Here is a 17,236-nt window from a genome sequence, read left to right on the forward strand (position 1 = left end):
CACAATTTGTGTCAGCACAGCAGATGCCAATGCCTGCCTTGATAGGGTTGTTTAATATGCAATTGAGACAGAGTAATATGCAGCACAGGGGACAAAATTTCACAGATTAAACTGTACGCACCACTGACATTTCATTCTAATGTATTTCCATTCCACACTGTTCACCTTAGATGAAAGTAATATTAAAAACCATATCCCTCTATTTTACTATTGTTAGAAGTTAAAATCCTTGTCTTTAATTTTTTTCATGCCAATTAAAATGTAATCATGCCAATTAAAACAGTATGCCTACTGTTGTTAGTTTCTGCATAGGTTTTTTATTAAATCCCCCCCTCCAAAATTCCCTCCATCAAACACTCCTTATTATACATGAGAAACTAGCCACTTCTTTAAAAAATCTATCATAAAAATGCTTAAGGGGTACCTAAATATTCTATTTTATTTTAAGGATCAAGTTGTGAATTTTAAAAATTTGTTAAGAAAGATGTACTTAACATTTCCATTTATATTATAACTGCTTTTAAAAAATTATTTATTAGAGGTTCCCCCAGTACGTATCATATTGTATTATAGTCTAATAACTGAAATGAGTGCATTATTATGCTCCCAATCAAACTGATAAAACATATAAAGTCACTTTTCTTGTCTGATTTTTAATGAACTACCTTTTTTAAAAAATCCATCATACATTTGCCTTTATTAAATTCTAGAATGCTCAAAAATTAGTACAATCTACTCTAACCCATAATATTACTGAGTGAAGAGCATTGTCAATTACTTCTGAAAAGTATTGAACCAATGGGTAACACGAAAAACTTTTAACATTTCAAGTCACCTTGCATATTTGCAGATTCAATTGAATTTGGATGAGCAAACAAAGATGTGAAATTGCCATTATATTAGTACACAGGCTAAACATGGCATAAACCAAAGCCTGTGATTTCATCGTTACATGGACAGCCTTTTATTTCCTACAATTTTAGGACTTTTTTTTTAAAGGAAAAGAGAGGCAAGCAGAATTATGCTCCCTGACTGAATATCATGGATATGAAATAGTGTAATTAATTAAGTAACTTACAAATTTCTCTCACCATTGATTCGAAGTGGAGTAGATAAAAAATATAGTTTAACTTATCTTTCTCAGCTGTCTTCCAAAAATAGGACAATACCGTCTTCTACACAGTGTTATCCCTGATCTCTGGGTAACAGTCACTATATTGCTGCTTTTCTTTCCCCCTCCAGATTCTTATATCTCAGTCTTTGGCTGAGACCCAGCACATGATTGAGTGAAATGAATTACACAAAACTTTTTAGAGGAGCTTTTCTTAAAAGTAAGCTGTAAACTGGGACACAAAAGAAAGGTTGCTTTAATTCTATGATTCAGATTTTCAGATTTGGGCCTAATTTGCCTCTTTGTTTCAGAGCCCTGAGTATGACTTGAAATCTGTAGTGACAACCCCACTTTTCATCTTAAGGGTACAGTAAATAGTTAAACGGTAGATGTCTCTAATATGTACCTTCAGAATAAATTCTATTAACATTCACTCAAGCATGACAGTCAGTGTATATCAGATATACTGTATTATAGTTGACTTGGTGCATGCCTATAATACATGGCATATTTTACTTACTTTTTATGTATTAAAGAACTAAAATTATTAAAGTCAGAGAGGAGACAGGCTTAGAATAAAAAAAAATCAACAGGAGAGGAAAAGCACTCCCCCCCCCCAATAATAGCATGAGTAGCTTGTTTGAAATGTAGGTAGTGAATTGAAAGGGAGAGATATTTGTGCCTCAAATTAGAAATCAGACAGATAGAGTACTTCACTACACAAAAAAATGTACACATAACCTACAAACAGTAATAAAAATGCAAATACCCCAAGCAGTTCCCATTTTTCATTAATTGAATCCACTTTTTCAAGGAGATCGTTTGGTAGTAAAGCACCACCTTTCTTCAAATCTTCAACCTTCCTAAGCAGCGCCATCTTTTTCGGGTGCCTGAGTGACATTTCCACACTGTATCGCTAAAACAAAAAGAGAGAGAGATATCATTAGAGAGAGGTGTTTTCTCATTAAAATCTCACCACAAGTATTACATTGCCCATTCTTGTAAGGAGGTGCTATTTTTTGTGGTTTTCATCCTTAAAATAATGCTGTTTTATATTCTTGTTCCCAATGTAAATTTTAATATGTGTCAGGTGAATTGGATGAATGCTCTTGAGAATTATTACAACTGAATAAAGATTATTTATATAGATAGATAGATAGATAGATACACACATATATACACACAAATATACATACACATATATGTATGTGAATGTATACATGTATGTAGGTATATATATGTATATATGTATATATATGTGTGTATATATATATATATAAATAAAATTTAATATCCACATAGAAAGAATCATAGATTTAGGGCTGGCAATGTCCTGGGAGTGTTTTCCCCAAGATTACCCTGAGAGCTAATAAGAGAGTCAGGATTTGAACCTAGGTCCTTTGATTTCAAAGCCAAGTATTCTTTTCACTGTATCACACTGTTGTCATGACGAGAGTATAGTTTTAGAGTCTGGAAGGCCTGGGTTCAAGCCTTGTGTCATATGGTAAGCTTAACCACAAGTAGGCCTCTAGCTCACTTAAATTAATAATGTTGATTTCTGATTTACTTAGAGGATGGGAGTTCTTAAAATGGAGGCTCCCCAAACTGACCAAATCATAGGTTTAGAGACTCTTTTAAAATATCATATATGCCTATATGCAAATAAATTTGATATGCAGTTATACATTCAGACTTATAAACATGTAGTCATAATATCAATAAACTTTTATTAAGGACCTACTATGGTTAAGAGATATATCCCTGCTATAGTGTTTCTAGTAAGCTGTTTTCCATCCTAGGCCATAATAGTAAGTGCAAATTTAATTTATAATTAAAAATTCAAATTGTAAAATTGTGAGTTTATTAAGAATAACACTGGTCAAATTTTGGCAATTAAACTTCGAGGTCTATATCACCCAGCCCTAGGAAGCACCACACTCGCCATTGTCCAAACTTTCCACGAAGGTTATATGTTTCAATATCCTCTCTACCTTACAGCTCTCCTTGACTTTCAGTATAATGACTTGCCTTCATTGTTTTATAAGCTGGAGTTGGGGTGACTAGCGGAAAAGAGAAAGCAGAATGTAAATAAGTAGTTTCATGGTGTGGGAGGAAATAGCATGGTTCTTTTTCCCCCCATAAATTGCTGTAAAATGTTTCAAAGCATTACAGTTAGCTATAGCACTCACTTTCCCCCCAAAATGTATGTTGTACAACTGACATACTTCCAAGTGAGCCTCTTTATAAAGACATTTTGCCAGAAGTAATGTAAGTGCTATATAATGTGACAGTTACTACTATGACTCCTCTGATAACACAACTCAAATAACTTCTTACCTAGAAAGTCCTATAGAACACACAGCTACAAGGATTATTCTTAAATCAACCCCCACACAAAAAAAACAACCCCTTCTAGTTTCATAAAAAAGAGTGTCTAGATTTTGTGGGATAGAAAAAAGAACCATTAATGCATTCAGTGCCTAACCAAAATAAAAAATGTACACCCTAAACTTTGTTCATTCTTAGTAGAGTAACCAGTCCCAGGTGGTTGGTATTCCTTGTCATTAAGTGAACTAAGACAAAAAACATTAAGGGACCCAAGAGGAAATGCTATTGACTAGACAAAGCAATGGAACATTAAATCAAAAAGCAGGGAGGGAATCCAAGAAACACAAAAACTTTGGTGCATTTATTCCAGCACATGACATGTTAAGAATAAAAAAAAAAAAAAGAGACCTAAAATACAATTGGAAAGAGAATCAAAGAAAATAAGAAAGGTGTGAATTGGCTGTTTCAGCTAATCGAACTCTAGCATTTGCTTGAATATGTTTGCATACTCTTAGTTTCATATTTTAATCTTTCATTTACACTAAACATGCATATAATTTGTATTATGTAAACTTCACCAAATGTTAGTCATTTGCAGATCATATAACAAAATGTTTTAAATGAGATTTAAAGCATTTCATATTATTTATGAATGTTTGTCAGGGTGTCAGAGTATCCCCAAATTACATGAATATGCATAATAAAAAAAAAGTATCAAGGATTGGCTTAGGCTCTTCCTGAGCTTGGTAGGTGATTCACAGAAAATCTAGTTCATGACTTCTAAGAGCAGATGATTGCAACAACTGCTTGACTCCAGCACTAAGTAACTAAATCGTCCACCCATTTTTATTGGCTATAAATGCTCAACAAGTATTCCATGAAGCGCCAGCTAGCTTCTCCATTCAGTCAGAGTGCTGATTGGAGGAGATGACAATCTGCTTTATGTAATCAGATTTCTATCTAAAGATGATGTCGATTGAAGAGATTTACATAATTAATTCTGTAAGGCTACATAATATGGGGGTTGGTGGTACTACGTTAGTCAGGGACAGAAATCCTGTTTAGGTTACTCCTTCTCTGATGCCAAGTGAATTAACAGACCGAGGGAGTCCTCTAGCTGTTTAAAAAATGGAGCAGACTGGACCAGTAGTAACCACATTTACCTGTGAATAAGTAATTTTATCTCTTTCCCTCCTAACAGTCCCCTTCCCAAATTCTGAAAGCTTATTTTTTAACATTATGAATTCAGGAAAGAGAAAAAAAATGGGTCAGGTGTCACCTATAATAATGATAGTCCTTTTATAACTTTTGTAAAGAAGTGTTTAACTTGGGGCATACTAAAATAGTCTCCGTGTAATGTAGCACAAGTAGCCACCAGTACAGCCAATGTAAAAGGTGATTATATGTGAAAAAAATAAGCTTGTTTTGATGTACCCTTTCAGTCTCTGTCACAGTGTAACCTACAGTATAAATAGCTTGGTGAAAGACGTTGATTGATAGACAATTCCTTCTAACTATAAAAAGTGAAGGGATTCAGTTAATTGTCAGATGTATTGGTATGTGAATGAAGACCACTAGCCTGTCACTTATAAATTTAAGGTGAAATATTTATTTTAATTCTGAAGAGCTCTGAACATCAAATCAAGTTATGATTTATGTCCTGAGGCTCTAGACGCTAATGCTTTGGGGTAGGTTGTTGGGTTTTTATTTATTTTTTTTTTGTGGGTATATATGGGGAAGGGGGAGAGAAGGTGTTGGTTGTTGCTCTTGCTGCTGCTGTTGTTTTGTATTTGTGGAAGGAAATTAGCTTATTAGATGTATCAGTCTGGACCATCCTATCTCTGGTAGGACTATTTTATCCGGTGGAGAGAAGATAATTTAATCTCATATTCATTCTCTCCATGGCAGCAAGTGAGCAAAGGCTGCCCCCATTGTGTCCTGTAGTCTGGGGATATTATGATATAGATGACTATTCAACAGCCAAAAATGAGATGAACAAAGTTAAAGTCTGATGGCTGGTCTCAGCTACTGCAGTAAACAAACACCCTCTATTTAATTTTGTCATAGCACCTGCTAAAGAGACTTCTCTGTCCAACCCAAAATGAAAAAATAAAAAAGGCCAAACTTAAAGAAGAGTATTTACATGATTTAAATATGTTTGCCTGCACCGTTTCCTTATTTTGCTCATGAATCTACCTAACAAAATTGGGAAAGATCTAAATTAAAGTGAAATGATGCTCTTCCTCCTACCTCCTGTCTCACGCCAAAAGAAAAATAAGACAATGAAAGCTCAAAAGGGAAACAAAAACTCAGACCAACTAATTGCAAAAAATGTGAACTGAAGAAGTTTGGCCAATTCTCAGCCACTCACTGACTATGCTTTGCAAGCATAAGGGCTATTAGGGAATTCCAAAACAAAGAAAGCAAAAGCAGGGTTTTCTGAAAGAAATATTTTAAGAAATGCAAGAAGACTTGATTGAGATAACTTTTTTTGACACTTATGCTAAAGGCTGCTTTTTTTTCTAAAAACCTTTTTTTCTTTCTTTTCTTTTTTTCTTTCTTTCTTTCTTTCTTTTTTTTTTTTTTGTGAAAAATCACACCCGAAAATTCTGCCCAAATGGAGACTGGAACAATGCCTTGAAACAGTGTTAATTGTCACCATGGAAACCAGAAGAATAAGCCATTTTGAAACTGGTATAGAAGGCACACATTGAGCAACTCAAGCATTTTTCTGCCTCCCTCAATGTTAAAGAACAAGATGCCTAGTCACTGAGAGGTCAGAGAAAGAAATCATCATGAAAGGTTTGTACATGCTCACTATCTAGTAATTTAAAAAAAAAAAACACGATAGGACAACAACTGTATACAGTTAATGCCATAAGATTCTATGCCCAGAATAATCTTTCTGAAATAGAAAGATCATCAAAAGATGGTCAGGATTGGAGTATGGATTCTACCCTACAGCAAAACTTCAGGGCCATATTATGTGAACCTTGCCCCCAAAGCTCCCTGGGAATTCTGCCGTTGTAATAAAACTTCAGAAGAGGAAAGAGAAAAGGCTGCATGATGGAATTCAAAAATAATGCTCTAAAAGCACACAGAGAGATTAAGACATCCATTGTAAGACCATCCATTGTATGGTGCTTCTGTTGGTTATACTGAAAAGAGACTAGACATTGCTGAACACAGAGCGAAGCTATGGCTACAAGACACAGAAGGACTGAGAGTTTTCTTGATGATTAGAACAGTTATGCTAGTCTGTCTGAGTTTGAGGATTCTTATTTTGACCCCTCTGCTTATGACCAGAGGAACATGTTACTTTTATATTGTGACTAATTAAAATAAGCTATACATCCAGCATTTAGGTAAAATGATCCAAGTATAAGTTTAAATATAAGATGAAGGTGTTTTTTTTTCCTAAAAGAAGCCCTCATTAGTACAAGTCTATACACACCTAATCACATCTATGTCATTCCAGTACTCCAACATATAGACAACTATATATATATATATATATATATATATATATATATATATATAAGTTTGGCATGTGTGCAAGAATATATATGCCATATAGATTTTTTTTTCAAAATCCATTTCTACTTTATCCATTAATAAATATGTTGTAAAAAAAAACCCCACCACCTTAGTATCAGTTGATTCAGGAAATATATGTGCAGACAAAGATCTTCACACAGAAATATGGATATTTGTCTGGCTATCCGCTATCTGTACACTTTTACATTGTGCTTTCTGGCTAGTGTTTGCACTCTTCATGCAAGGCTTCATGGTGGCCCCTCAGGAAGCCCATGCCTAATGCCATTCAGTGACGAACAAAGAGTCTTTTTATACAAAAGTCCAGGGTCCAAAGCTCAGCTGTATACAAGCAGAGTGCAGGAATCTGCTAGAGGCCAGTCTATGCTTCACAACAGTTCTGTGGTTTCTACCTTTTTCTTTTTTTCTTCCTTTTTTTTTTTATTAACATCAATGCTAGGCATTTTATAATCTATGTTAATGTTTCAGATGCTGCCTTTATAACTAAAACTTCTGGAAGACATTCAGAATGGAGGAAGGGTGTTCTAACTAGACAAATAAGAGTCGTTATATCTTACAAAGTTCTCGTATTTTGCCATTAGCAATTTATGGCAAATAATTGCACAGGGAAATTATAAAGACTCCTACAATTGTCCTTGTAAATTAATAATAGGCTTTCTTGATTGGGATAAATTTGCTGCTGAGCCTTTGGAAAAATTAAAAAGTGCAATGTCATTTAAAATTGCCAGAACTCGTATAGCAAATTACATCTGAGGTTAAGAATTGAGGGGTTTTTTTCCTCTTCCAGCTTATTCCATTTGCATGATCTGGAAATCATATTACATTGGCCATGTATTGTTAATTGGACATAGATTGCATTATCTTTAATATAAATCAAACTACAAATATTAAAATGAATTGCAAATTCTCTAATAGAAGATCATAAAACAATCTTTTTTAAAGTATCTCCCATTAATAATTTAATTCCAATTATATCACTCAGAAAACTCAAGCAGGAGACCTGGCAACTTATTTCCATGGTCTCTTCTTTTTCATAACAAATACCTAGGCCTGTGATGTTATTTTTAAACCGATCCAGAGCAGAATTTCAGTGCTACATTAAAAATAAAAACCAAAAGAAAAAAAAAACCTTCTCAACTTCTTATGACCTTTTTACAGAAGTCAGTGAAATAAGTCCTTTGAAGAAAAGATTCCCTAACTTGAAGAACTAAATGTTGAACACGCAATAAAAAAAGCAATTGATCCTCAGCATTCTGCTTATTTAAAGAAAGGGGGAATCGAGCCATTTAAAGTTTCCTTTAAATTTAATATCTTTTTTGAAGCCTTTGCATGCCCTTTAATGAGTTTATATTAAATATTTAATACTGTTTAGGGCATATCCACTACTACCAAAAACAGCTATATTCCCAGCAGTCCCACTGTTTCAGGCAGAGGGCTTGATTGATCCTCCTAGCCTGAATTGAGTAGAATGAAAAGAAGCAGTAGGAAAATAGCTGCAATCATTTAATGCAGATGACCTCTGACAGGCTCACAGCTCTTCTATCTGAACAGAAATTTGCATGGGGTCTCTGTGCAGAGGAACAATGTAACCTAAATGGTAGACAATCTTTATTCTAATGAAGTGGGTGTCAAGGTCAATGTAAAACTGCAATGATAAATGGTGCACCACTAGGCAAGAGAAGTTGCAGAGGCATTGTAGTGCTTTCACATTAATTGAAGACTGAAATGCACCAAGTGAAAAGCACAAGGCTCTCTTTTCACTATAATGTGTTCATGTGCCAATGCTGAAATGATTTCTTCAAGATGGCTCGCCTGTTGACATGTATCTTGCTGCAAAAAATAACACGAATTTTAGATCATGGCTCCCCCAAATGGACCATTTTTATGGTTTGGTTTATTCCTGATATTGCACAGAAGTTCAGAAATCTCTTTAAAATGTCCTAAAACATGAAGTTCCTAAGACAACTAGTCTAACTCACTTTTTTTTTTTTTGGCGGGGAGGGCGAGGGGAGTTTTTAGTGGACCTCACTTTAATTAGTTTCAATGGAGCAACTTCTTGAAGAACTCTTCATTAGGTTGAACTGACTGTAAAGGGGCCGGAGGGGAGAAGGAGAGAGAAGGAATAGTTGTTTTTTAATGTGATGGTTTTCTCAATTCTAAATGTTCTGGCTAGTTTATAGTTAAGATCTTCAGGTGTCTCTTGTGCTGAATGCAATTTTAACTAGGAAGCCAAAGGGTTTATAAAGGGAAAGAGGTGTTTCTTGTATGTGAGTGCTATTTGTACGTATAGACATACATACACTCACATCATGTTTATAATTACACGTGTATATATGTATACATGTGTGTATATATGCATTTACATATGTAGAAATAAATCTGTCATTTCAGCTTTGCCAACATTGTCAAACAGCAATAATTATATCATTTCTCCAGCCGATCTAGTAATTTGTGGCAGCCAATATATTTTTGTCTAATAAAAATGAGGACAGTAAGCTGCTTTTAAAAATCCTGAGCTGCTTAAGCCTGTTAAGGGTATATTGTTTGCTAATACACTCATTAGCAGCCAAGCATTTTAACTTTGTCAATTAAACAGGAAATGGAGTTGCACCATTAGTTTCACAGTTTGCTAAAATACAGATAAGAGCAAACTAATGGCAGTATGAGAAACATTTCCAGATGCAACTCACAACACATATTATAAAGTAGATGAACCTGGAATATATATTTTGTATTTTTAAGTCCCAAAACTTCTTTACATTTTTTCCATCTTCAGCCCAATAATCTTCCCTGTACAAATATATTTTAATCATGCAATTTACAGTTTTGCTAGGAAATGAACTGTGGTCTGTCAGGTTTTTTTAAAGGGGGTATCTATAGTACTGGTGATTCCTAGGAGACGATTAATAGAATTTACTGTACAATTAATTGCATTGCTAGACTGTAACTCTGATTTGAAAATAGAACAGTATCAAATAGAAACAAGCATTTGTGAGATGGTAATCCAGAGAATAAATCCCAACATGGAAGAATATAGTGAAAAAGGATAAAAAAAATGTTACTGATGAAACTGTTTAAAAAACTGTACAGCTTCATCTGTGTGTGATTTGTCAGGTCTGAAGCTTTGACGTGCCCAAGGGGCAGACCCCAGCGGGGAGTAGGCTGCAGAGCTAAATAGCTGTGAAAGAAGTCTTAATGTAGGATGGAATTCAAACTAACCTTGACATGACCTCAGGAAAAATATGCAAAAAGTAAAATGAATGCACTCTGCAAGATACATCCTAATTTTGTGGTGGAGCTGGTTAGTTTTACAAACATAACCCAGACTTTAAAAGAAAAAAAATAATAAAATGCAAGTAAAAGGAGGAAACTTTGGAATCCAAATGAAAAAAAAAAAAACTTAAGCAGGCATGATGTGTTACTGTGGAGGCATGTGAACCATTTGGAAACAATCCAAATAAAAACCAACACTGAACAATATTGTTGTCAGCGTGTCTATTCAGGAAAATTGTTTTTTTTAGGTTGAATATAAATGACACAAAGCCAAGATTACATCATTGCATTACAAAGTCTGTTGTGGCTTTTAGCTGAACAAGCCCCATGGATCTCTTGGTTTAGGGCAGTAATTCAGTAAGGAGATTTTAATATGTTATTTTTCCCTCTAGTGTCAATACCATAAATAGAGGAATTTAAGGGGTGAAAAACTGTGGGTGCTTTCTGGTCTATGTTCTTGTTTTTGTTCTGCATTTGATAAGCATAACTTAAGTCTTTGCTCATATATTAAGTCGTGATTTGGCTTTATTATGCATTTTGCCTGTCCTGGAGAGTTCGGCAAGCAGGAAAGAATCCACCCTCACATTGCAGCCAAGAACTGGCTAATTCACTGGATATATGGAAATTTTAATTGAGTGTCAACTTGTATAGAAATTCAATCCCATTATATTCTCAATGCAATTTTGTAGTAATACCAGTTATTTACTACACTACTAACCAGACCTTAAACATAATTAAATTGCTAAGGACATATACCCAGAATCTAATGGTTTAAATTCATACAAGTGTGTGCAATATAATATCAGGTGTGTATGTGTGTGTGTTTCCATCAGATGTATTCATTCATAGAATGAACAGACAGGATTAAACACTGTCTTCCCTCCACTGTCCTAACTAAAAATTCCTTAGAAGAGATTAAGGAGGTTTGAGGTTCAGTCACTCTGGTGTTTTGGGATTCCCATCCTTTAAAAGATAATCTCTGTAAGGGGGGGGGGGGGTTCCAGGAAAAGGATTCTTTGAGAACTCTTCTGCTCATCAAACCCATGAACTAGGCTTACCTTCTTGGGAAAAATGCCAAGGAAGATATCAACTACACATATAACTTTTATTTCATGGATTCATTAGAATCAGGTATATGATCCTCTTCTCTGTCCCCCCTTCTCAGAGAGACTTTGACAAAGTAAACACTAGAGCAAATTGAAGATAAAGGAGTATCCTTAATATATTTATACACACATATGTATATTACATATGCATATCCATTTATCTACATATAAAATCAATCATCGGAATAGCTTTTGAGAAAAGTGACTTAGCATGATATCACATCCTCAAACTGTCAGTTTTAAGGGCCTATGAGTGTATCTATAGGGAAACTCCCTCCACTGAGATCAAACATATTATAGATAGATAGATAGATGATAGATAGATAGATAGATAGATAGATAGATAGATAGATAGATAGATAGATAGATAGATAGATAGATATGGATGCATGTATTACAGTGCACATATGCATACATAAACACACATATATGGAATAGGAAACACCAGTAAAAGGGCAGTTGTAAACTGAATGTTTCACCTGATTCTAATGTCATTCTACTTTGCTTAGGAAGTTCATGAAATGAGGTCAGACATCAAAACATCAGAACTCTATAACTTGCAGAAATAACAAAAAATTTACCTATCAGAGAACTGATGTGATTTGGACAGGTTGCATATCCCCATCATTTCAGTTAGAGCTTTACAGAAATTCAGCTTTTGAACATGGCTCTCAATAATATTTTCCCACAATACTTTCTACTTCAATGATATCTAATTAATGTCTTAGACTATTTGCAGCTAACCCACTAGCTCTCTCCCCTCCACCCCCATGGTATTGCATGGGACCTATTGCATTCTGTTGAACATTGCATCTCAGTGGCTCTCCTGTGCATACCAATGTGCCTCAGTGACTGTGTGGATCCCTGCCACAATACATCATGACTGTTCTAATTACAGAGTCATTATGACTCACCAGGTCATGCTGTAATGCTATGTCAGCAAATACCAAGAATTGTTATGTAATTATATAACATCTTTGCATGTATGCCATGTGTTCCAAGATGCAAAAGGGGAGAATGAAGAATAGTCATTAATGTTATGAAACCTATTTTTCCCAATGAAAATTGTACTTAATCTGCTTTTCCTTCCTCACCCCGCCCCGTACCTTCAAGAATATACTTTGCTTTAATTCTGAGACTGCTCTGTAACTTGGTGAAATTTATTGAGCAACATAAATTTCTTAAGTGTTTACTATGTACTAGGCACTGTGTTAAGTTCTGGAGGTTCAAAGGAAAATAAACAGCAGCTGCTATCCTCAAGGAGTTCACAGTCTAATTATGGGGTGGGGAAGGAAACATGTATATGAATAGGCATATACAAGATATATAAGAGTAGAAGAAAAGTAACCTTGGATTGACTGCTAGGTGGCACAGTGGATAGAGTGCTGGGCCTGGAGTCAAGACAACCTGAGTTCAAATCCAGCTTTAGACATTTACTATTTTGTGAGTCTGAGCCAATCACTTTAGCCCTGTTTGCCTTGGTTTTCTCATCTGTAAAATGAGTTGAAGAAGATGACAAATTACTCCAGTATCTTTACCCAAATGGAGTCATGAAGAGTCAGACATGACTGAAAATGACTGAATTTTGAATCTTAGAGAATGTCCAAACGTCTGGTTGGATGGGAAAGGCCCCATGAAGAAGACAGGACTTGCTCTAAGTCTTTAAAGAAGGTAGTGATTTCAAGAGTTGGGAGAGTAAGGAGAGAAAACATTCCTGATATGTGGGACAACCAGCCAGTCAGTAAAAGGCACAGAAACAGAGGTTGGAGTGTCACATCCAAGGAACAATAAATTGACCAGTATCACTGGACTGGAAAGTGACTAGAAGGGAGTAAACTTTGAGAAGATTGGAAAAGTAGAGTGAGCTTGGTTGTAAAGAACCCTAGATGCCAAAGAGAGGCCTTTATAGTTAATCTTCAAGGTAACAGAGAGGCACAGGAGGGTAACATGGCCTGACTTACCCTTTAGGAAAATCACTTGGGCAACTGGGTGGGGGAGAAATTGGAGTGGGAAGAGACTTGAGGTTGGGAGAGCATTTAGAAGGCTATTGCAATGTTCCAGTTGAGAGATGATGAGAGCCTGAACTAGTCCAAAAGAGAACACCAAACTGACTCCATAAGTAAGTGAGGACATATTTCTCAATCCAATATCCTCACTTGCAGGAAACTTATTTATATTTTAATATAGAATACTGGATTAATTAGTATAGAGAACTCCTCACTGGAGACTCTCTCCACTAATTTAGAGGACGACTCATCTGTACTTATCATTAGCCTGGGATATGGAGAGGTTAAGTGACTTGGTGGGGATCACATTTCAGAAGCTGGACTTGAACCGGTTTTTCTGATTCCAGGGCTGGCTGTCCATCCACTGTTCCATGGTGCCCCTCATCATACTTTGGAAAAAAGAAAAAGAGAATGACCAGATCCAAAAATCATTATAATATATGCTTTGGAAATGTGGAGAATTAAACTTCATCGTTGCTTTTCTTTGGCAATACTTCATGATTCTTATGTCCACACATTTTTCCGTGAATTTTTTGGTTTCTGATGAAGGTATACCACTTCTTTCTTCTCCCTTCCCTCTCCCTAAGACAAACACTACAGTCTCCTTCTTTAGTAAGCCCTATTATGATGGAATAAGATAAAACACTGAAGTCCATATTTATTTTCCTAAAGCATGGCCACTCTCCTGTCTTTGTTCTAGCTGCCAAAAACAATCCACCCCAACATCTTGAAGAAAAGGGAAAACTATTTGTTTATGTTGTAAATTTAAAAGTCAACTCTCTGAAGACAGGAGTCATGTACCCTAGAGTATCTTGGATAACTAGGATCCTCAAAGAAAATTAAATCAATAAATATTTTATCAAACTAAGTGATGCCTGAATCACCATTTAATTTTTAAAGTAATTTTCTAGGAGAACTTACATATCAAGGCTTTACCCATATCTTTAAAGCCAAATTGCCAACCCCTTCAATTCAAGTATTTATAATGGAAACGCTGATGAGGCCTAAACTATGGTCGTGTAGCAACAGTCTTTTCAAATACACATATATTTTTAGCGCTAGGAGGCACCAAGTTTGTTTAAATCTGTACTTTTTTTTACAATTGCAAGTAATGTTAATAGCATACTGTAAATGTTAAGGCTAAGTGTGCAATGTCAAAATAGATTGAATCTCTCTGAAAATGGGAAATTCAGGCTTTTCAAACATAATCCAGATGTTTGGCTTTTATTCAGATTTCAAGAAAGAGGGAACTAATAGGATACAAAATTCATACATGCATATTTCATTAGTGCCTTTTGTATCACTGAATTAAAAATTCTGCAATGTGCACTTCCCAAATCACATAGTGTGTTAAACTCAAACAGTTGCCAATATGTTACACACCTCACAAACATTAAGAATTATTTTCATATGAAAGAGATGATATATATTGCTTGTGTTGACACTTTTGATAACATTTCTTAAAGAGTTTCTTGTTCTCAGCTAGAGGATAGATAAATTAATTGAAAAGTAATATATTTGTTCTTCCACTTTCACTTTCCTTCTGTTCCCTCCCCTTCCCACCGTGGGGGAAGGGCATTTTTGGTATTCAGGTTTTTTTTAGATGTTTGTAAATTTCTCTAGCAATGCAGTGTCTAAGAAGAGAGTCATCTTAGGTAATCCTTACAGATTTATCGGGATGTCCCACTGTTGCATGAATGGTACCTACTAGGCATTGTGGTATTTTTCAGAGTTGATAAAGAAGACATGGTCCAAGTCCTTTCTTCTAGGAATTTACAATTTAAAAAGGTAGCTTTTGGCGTAAGGCAAAAATGGTACTGTTGATGACATGTTATAAGTTGGGTACAGGTTCCACAAGAACCTAGAATTAAGGGCTATTCAGGAACTCTCTCCTTTTCTTTCCTTCCATCTTGTCTGACCTTTTTCCCTCTCTGCTTTCTCTCTCTTATCTTTCTCTCACAGTCTACATATATATGAGTATATTTTTATATTATGTATGAACATATGACATAACCATCATGCATTTGACATCAATTTTATCTTTCTGTAGTGTTTCATATCTATTATTTCGTTTAATTTATGGTGCTTTATAGGAACTAGTCGATCAAAAGAGATAAGCTTAGCAATTCACACAGGAAAAACCAAATGGATGAAGACTGAATATTGCTCAGCTTCTGACATGCAATTGGAAAGGCAATCTGTTGCATTCATCCATTAGTTTTCATTACTTTTGTTAATTCTATGACCAGAATTTGACTCTGGAAGGGTATATCTTATTGAAAATGAATAAGATAGTTAAAAAACAGGGAGGTATAATAGCATTGTATATTAAAAATATCTTAATATGAGGAAGTTTAGGACATTTAATTTTATTTTTACTTTCTGCAGAGAAGCAAAATAGATCAGACCTAGATAAAAACCTCTAGAATAAAAAATAGAAGTGATGTTGTCATTGGAGTATATTACAGAACATCTGAAGAGAATAAAGAAGTAGATGAGGAATTTGGGGAACAGATCATAAGCCTAGAATGGAGGAACAAAATAATAGTTATAGAAGTTTCTGATTATACAGATGTCAGTTGAAGCTCTTTCTCTGCCTAAAACTGAAAATTAATATTTCCAAGCTTGCTTTAATGAACATTTCATCTTTCAAAAGGTAAAGAAATCAAAGAGTAAAACAATTCTGGACCTCATTCATTCATCCATTCATTCTCTCTCACACACACACAAACACACACAAATCACAAACACAACAATGACAACAACAACAAAAACCCAACATGACTGCTGGAATGGAAATTATGGAAACCTTGCTAGTAAGGGATCATGCCATATTAGAATTTGGGAAGAAAATTTGGGAAGAAGAAGAAAGCCAAACATAGTTTGAGATGTACCTTACATTTGGGGAGAACAGATTTCAAAGGTCTCACAGAACATGTAGGTCAAAGCTCACAGAATGAAATTTTACATGAGAAGTTATCCCTTGAGGGATAGGAAAGTCTCAAGAATTAAATTCTGAAGATGCAAAAAGAAATCATTCTAATAAGTAAAAAAGGGGAGTCTTTTGAAGAAACCAATGTAGATGTACAGGGAACTCATCAAATAATTTATAATTTTTAAAAAACCATTTACAATAGATGGAAGCAAGGGCAGATAAAGGCATGCATACATAAATGTGCCATGTTTTTGTAAAGATAGTAAAGAGCTACGAAAGTCAGAAGGAACTGAAGCTGACCAGGAAAACCAAGACTAATAAAAATGGTTGCCCTTTTCTATATTGAAGATAGGATCATATGGTATTATTATAATGGACAAAAGAGAGAAGACATATTTGTCAACTCATACTTTATTTTCTCTGCCAAGGAGAATAAACTTCCAACTGGAAAGGATAGTTCAAATATGATTAACAGGGAGTTACAAGTAGACAGCTAGGTGGTGCAGTGGATAGAGCCCTGTCCCTGAAGTTGGGAGGACCTGAGTTCAAATCTCACCTCAGACACTAGCTGTGAGACCCTGAGCAAGTCACTTAACACCAATTGCCTTAAACATCCAGGACCATCTTCCCATCTTCGGTGATCCTGATGTATATCTTTTTTTTTTTTTGAGGCAATTGGGGTTAAGTGACTTACCCAGGGTCACACAGCTGGTAAGTGTCAAGTTTCTGAGGTCAGATTTGAACTCAGGTTCTCCTGACTCCAGGACCGGTGTTCTATCCACTGTGCCACCTAGCTGCCCTGATCCTGATGTATGTCTTACCACTGAACCCAGATGTCTCTGGGGGAGAAAATGAGGTTGGTGACCTTGCACAGACCTCCCTCACTTAAATCCAATTCATTGCAAATCATATCACCCTGATG

At 35.3% G+C, this 17,236-nt stretch overlaps 1 protein-coding gene across 3 annotated transcripts in view; it reads right to left on the reverse strand.

Annotated features, from left to right (window-relative positions):
- The window catches only part of AKAP6 (A-kinase anchoring protein 6), a 594,007-nt gene that overhangs the window by 113,161 nt on the left and 463,610 nt on the right, over positions 1-17,236 (reverse strand). For all 3 annotated transcript variants that reach the window (XM_043983332.1, XM_043983334.1, XM_043983333.1), the window contains exon 10: positions 1,881-2,027. In XM_043983332.1, the coding sequence (XP_043839267.1) occupies positions 1,881-2,027 (147 nt within the window). The remainder of the gene's footprint in view (positions 1-1,880; positions 2,028-17,236) is intronic.

Source organism: Dromiciops gliroides, chromosome 2 (assembly GCF_019393635.1).
Source record: "Dromiciops gliroides isolate mDroGli1 chromosome 2, mDroGli1.pri, whole genome shotgun sequence".
Taxonomy (NCBI): Eukaryota; Metazoa; Chordata; class Mammalia; order Microbiotheria; family Microbiotheriidae; genus Dromiciops; species Dromiciops gliroides.